This window comes from Lucilia sericata, unplaced genomic scaffold (assembly GCF_015586225.1).
Source record: "Lucilia sericata isolate MDLA Ls3-8-SP2 unplaced genomic scaffold, ASM1558622v1 Contig000586F_arrow, whole genome shotgun sequence".
NCBI classification, from domain to species: Eukaryota; Metazoa; Arthropoda; class Insecta; order Diptera; family Calliphoridae; genus Lucilia; species Lucilia sericata.
Window position 1 is genome coordinate 262,078 of NW_023994593.1, and position 6,000 is coordinate 268,077.

General features: G+C 30.7%; 1 protein-coding gene across 1 annotated transcript in view; it reads right to left on the reverse strand.

The window, feature by feature from the left end:
• Positions 1-5,439, reverse strand: part of LOC119606450 (homeotic protein caudal) — a 38,225-nt gene extending 32,786 nt beyond the window's left edge. The window contains exon 1 of the mRNA XM_037959963.1: positions 3,808-5,439. Coding sequence (XP_037815891.1) covers positions 3,808-4,537 — 730 coding nt within the window. The 5' untranslated portion in view covers positions 4,538-5,439. The remainder of the gene's footprint in view (positions 1-3,807) is intronic.
• Between the last annotated feature and the right edge of the window lie 561 nt (positions 5,440-6,000).

Consider the following 6,000-nt stretch of genomic DNA (forward strand, 5'->3'; position numbering starts at 1 on the left):
TTCAAAAAAAAAAAGCAATTGGAATTATTTGACAAAGCGATAATAGAGTTTTAAATGTTGCAAGATATCAATGTTATTTTTTGATATTTGTCAAAGTGTCAACCTTTATTTCAGTACTGATATTATTATTTTTTTTTTTATTATTAATCTAATCGCAAAAATAGAGAAAATAATGTTTTATGACCGCGCCTATTTAATGGTCAGATATGAATAAAATGTTTGGATGTAGGTTTGGTTCCAGTTACCACTTTGTCTAGAGGGAAGTGAGAAGGGTGATGTGTAGAAATATTTTTTAAATGCAAGTGCACGAAATATATAAATTTCGAATATTGGAAAATGTCTCGATGTCAGCAATATTGATCATTCTATGGATCACTTTATTGATCAGTTTATAAACGTGTCTGTTGATCAGTCACTTTATTAGTCTGTAGATTTATCTTTAGATTAGTCAAAGGACCGGTTTAAAGATAAATTTATAGAGTAGTCTGTAGATCAGTCTATAGATCAGTCTATAGACCAATCTATAGACAAGTCTATAGATCAGCCTATAGATCAGTCTATGGATAAGTCTATGGACCAGTCTGTAGACCAGCCTAGTCTGTAGACTAGTCTTTAGATCAACCTATAGATCAATATATAGACCAGTCTATAGATTAGTCTGTAGATCAGTCTATATATTAGTATATAGATCAGTCTATAAACCAGTCTATAGATCAGTCTATAGATCAGCCTATAGATCAGTCTATGGATAAGTCTATGGACCAGTCTATAGACCAGCCTAGTCTGTAGACTAGTCTTTAGATCAATATATAGACCAGTCTATAGATAAGTCTGTAGATCAGTCTATATATTAGTCTATAGATCAGTCTATAAACCAGTCTATAGACCGGTCTATAGATCAGTCTATAGACGAGTCTATAGATCAGTCTATAGACGAGTCTATAGATCAGTCTATAGACGAATCTATAGATCAGTCTATAGACGAGTCTATAGATCAGTCTATAGATCACTCTATAGATCAGTCTATAGACCAGTCTATAGATCAGTCTATAGATTAGTCTATAGATCAGTCTATAGATCAGTCTATAGATCAGTCTATAGATCAGTCTATGGATCAGTCTATGGATCAGTCTATAGATCAGCCTATAGACCATTCTATAGATCAGCCTATAGACCATTCTATAGATCAGCCTATAGACCAGTCTATAGATCAGTCTATAGACCAGTCTATAGATCAGTTTATAGATCAGTGTATAGATCAGGGTATAGATCAGTCTATAGATCAGTCTATAGACCAGTCTATAGATCAGTCTATAGTTCAGTCTATAGAACCATCCATAGATCAATCTATAGATCATTACACAGAATAGTTTATATTATTGTTTCAAATTCTGTTTTATTTTTAAAACTATTAGTCAACATCTCAAATCCAAAGAAATAACTATAAATCACAAATCAATTTAAAACAAATGTCATAAATGTCAAACTCTAACACTAAAGCTGTTAATGCAAAACAAACCCCTTTTTTATTATTACTACTACTACTACCAGCGATACTTTTGTTTTAACATTTCTTCAGTTTAATATCAAAAATCATTAAGAAAATATTCAAATAATAAATTAATTTTCATGTTGGATTAAACATAAAAAGCAATCATAAACTTTAATTGCAATACCTCGGATTTTATGGACTTTAAAGTAAAAAACAACAAACAAACAAACCACAAAAAATAACAGCTAAAAATATCAATACAATTGAAAGATAAACAACCCAAAAAAAAAAAACATAAACTTAAAAAAAGGAATATTAAAAGTTAAAAGTTATAAATAGTAAATGTCTTTAACAAATCAAAATTTTTTTTGACTGAATTTGATGATCGAAAAAACAAATATTTACATTTTTTCGTAATAAAATATCGAACGACAAATCTTTATAAACCTTTGCTTGTTTTTGAATTTTAACGTTTTGTTGTTTATTCAAATGATTTATTAGTTGAAAATTAGTCAATTTTATTGAAGAATCTTTAAATAGGGAATATTTGGAATTGTACAAGGGAATCAAAACTGTTTTATCTTTGCAGCACGAGTAACTTAAAGTTCTACATATATACATTCCAAAAATTGTTGGAGGATTTTCTTAATTTAGAATATTTTATATATTTGTTTATTTGTTTGGCTTAAGATAATTTGCTAGAGTATATTATTTTTTTTATAAGATCTTAAAAAGATTATGAAGATTAGACCGTGCAAAATTATAGATAAAACATTTTTTTTATAACTTATATATAAATATGGAAATTTTCCATTTGTTTATATTGAAATCTTTTTAAATATCTTTATCTTTTAGAAAGAAGTTGCTCAAAATCGGGCCAAAACGTAGAACCTTATAGGAAACCCTAAACATAAAGACTTAACTAGAACTGGTATCAAAAAGAGCTAATTCAGTTTCAAAAATCTAAATCTAATCAGAGCAGTCCTATTACTGGCTTTTCTAATTTAGAGGCCAATTTTTAACACTTTTTATACTCTACACAAAAAAATACCGATCGATTCAGAATCACGTTTTGAGTCGATTTAAAGTACAACACCCAATTTTACTTAGCCTAAGTCTATTGAAATTGGTTGTAATGGGTCCATTATTTCAGCTAGACTCGATACAACAGAACGCCCTGAGTAGGAGAATTGGCCTCATAATTATGTTAAATATACTAGTATCTCGACAAAAGTCGGCAAAACTAAGTTGTGAACTAGCCTTGATTTGTCCAAGTCCGCCGATTTGTGTAATGATCGGGCTTTATTTGACCCTAAACAACATACAAAGTTTCCCTTCAGAAAATGTCTTGAACAGCTGCAATTCACTTGTAAATACTAGTATCACGGTGACATTCGGAAGAAATAACATAAATCCTGCCACTAAATTTGGAAAGAATCGGCCCAAATTTGCCCTTTGCCCTTAAAACATACCGATCAATACAGAATCACTTTCTGAGTCGATTCAAAGTACACAAATTTTCAAATTAATTTTATGAAATTTGGTGCAAATGTTATTTTAACTCAGGAACTAATCCTATTGAAATTGGTTGAAATCGGTCCATTATTTTAGCAGTACTCCATGCAACAAAACGCCCCAAATATAACTTTTGATCTTATAATTATGTTAAAAATACCAGTATCTTGAAAAAAAAGTTGTATACAAACTTGATCACCCTGCCGATTTTTGTAATGATCGGGCTTCCGCCTTCAGAAAATGACTTAAGAAAAACTCAAGTGAAATTAAGATTTTTCCTTTAGAAATTCATAAAACATGATCTTTTAGAGAAAATTGATATTTTTCAGTGCAATTTTCGTCAATTACTGGAATACTTTGGTAATGTTAATGGATATGACTTTTAATTATGAATAGATAATACTTTTAAAACTGGCACTAATAAGAACATATCAAATGTTACAAATGTGAAAGTAATATAGGGTGATCATGTTATAATTGTAATCGGAAATATTCTAAAAATGCTGTACTATATTTGTAGGATCTTTGGACCGGGCTAACGCAATACAGAAGTCACAACGAATTCATAATTAGAGGTTTTAAAAGATAAGTTTGTTATAATTTTTACACGATTTCGATATTTTGGAAGTAATTTTTAAACTAACGTATTCTAAAAGACGAAGGCCCATATTGTACCGACAGTTTTTATAAATATTCGTAATTATGGGTGCACAATTTTCAAAATTACTTTTCAAATTAAAGTTTATAAATAATAAACAAATAATGAACATTAAATATTAAACAAAAAAAAAAACACTTACCGGGAGCTGGTTGAGCCGGATACGATGGCTTTTTCATCCATTCATAGTACTGATGCGACTTAATCGGCGACGAACGATGATTATTATTAATTGTGGTATTATTGTTGTTATTATTGTTATTAGCAGTTGAAGGACTATTATTATTGTTACTCAAATGATGAGCAATATGATGGGGTGATGAAGAAGATGCTGGTGCACCTGGGCTAGATATTTCACTACCACTAACTGTTATCGGTGGCGAAGGTAAACCTTCGGTAATGTGAGGTGGTTGTTGTGATGACTGCTGTTGATGCTGTTGTTGTTGTTGTTGATCACCAATACTGCTGACAGTTTCATTCAATTGTGTACTACCCGAAGCGGGGCCAGCCGATGTTGTAGTGGAACTGCCTGACGAAGAGGAAGGTGTAGAACCATTAGCCACAGCCGAACCATTAAGTAATTGATGTTGTTGTTGCAGCATTTGAGCATTTTGAGCGAAATTCTCGGCTGAGGAGGGAGAATGCCATTCGGAGGCAGCGGCGGCAGCATTGGAGGCTGAATGGAACATGGCATGAGGATTGTAATACATTTGATGATGGGCAGCATGAGGAGAATCCATATCACCCAGATATTGATGATTGGGTGGTGTATGATAGTTGGCAGTCCATTGCCAAGGCTGACCAGCTGAATAGGCCAAATTGGCAGCACTGTGTTTTTGAGGATAGGACAGGGTATTGTAATAGGAGACCATTTTTAAAGGGTTTTTTTTTTGTAATTTAAGGGTAAATAATTGATAATTTCTTTATTAATAATTTGAGGTTAGAAACGATTTTTAGAAAATCGTTTTGTTTTTGTTTTGTATTTATTTATAATAACACTGGTTTTAGGTTTTAATTCATAGATAATTAAAAATATTTTTTTTTTTTTTAATTTCTTTAAATTATTTTTTATAGTTTATGTTTAACATTTTCTTGTTTTTTAACATTAATTTATTTCAAAACTTTTTGCGTTTACTTTTTTTTGTTTTTGCACGCGTTGTTGTCTTATTATTTTTGTTCTTTTATTACTGCCGTTATATTGTTGACAATTGACTTAATGACAGATCAATATTGTTGATTGTTGATTATTGCACTCACTTTATTTTTGTAAAAAATTTACACACTCTCTTTTCTTAAACTGTTTAAAACTTTGTTCTGTTAATCCAATAATAATTCCAATTATTTGTTTCTCTTAATTAAGAGTACTTTTTCTAAATGGCAAATTATTTATTATTAATTTTATTGTAATTTGTTTATAATGATTGCGACAATTCACAATAATGTTTAGGCCTCAAGTGATTTTTTTTTTAGAAATTGTGATGGCAATTGCTTAATTATGTTTTATTTTATATATGTTGATTATATATTTCTTTATAACACTATAACATTAAGCGTTAAAGTTTTAAATATATCACCGTCGTAATTAAATGAATTGTTTGAAATAAAAGCGTTAAAAGTGACGACTACAACGACAACGTAAGCGAACGACGACTGTAACACACTTGTTTGCGTATCATAAAATACTGTGAATAGAAACTGAAATTGTTTACAAAATACTAGTTGTGACGACGACGACGACAACGTTGAAGTTTTATTATGAGTTTACCCAACCGATAGCCGTCTAACGTTGTTAACTTTAGCGTTCTGACTGAAAATGTTGCGCTGATAAAAACTCGTAAACTAATATGAAACAAAACGAATACAAAGAAAAACCCTAGTCAGTCGTTTAACAAAAACAAAAAAACACCCACTTATCGTCAACATTGCCTGCTAGCGTTAAAATGAAACAAATAATCATTAAACCTTCTCTTTCAGTCTTAACTGCCATCGAAAACTAAAAACATGTGTTTATCTTTTCAAAATTTAACCCTCTAGTTTAAAACTCCGCCTTTTTGTAGTTAACTATCACAAATTCAAGATGGCTTTTGTTTTGTGTGTGTGTGTGTCTGTTCTCTCTTTTCCTCTTCCCTTACAAAAAGGAAACTCATACAACTGATGTCTTGTTATTTAAACTCCTCCCTGTATTTGCGTTTTAATCAAATGGTGGGGGTTTTCACAATTCCCAAATGTTACGTTTAAATGCTTGTTTTAGTTATTAATACACCTTAGTCTAAAGGTAATTTTTGTTTATTTGCAATTAGTCTAATAACAGGTAGAATCCCAAATAGGCGTGCCT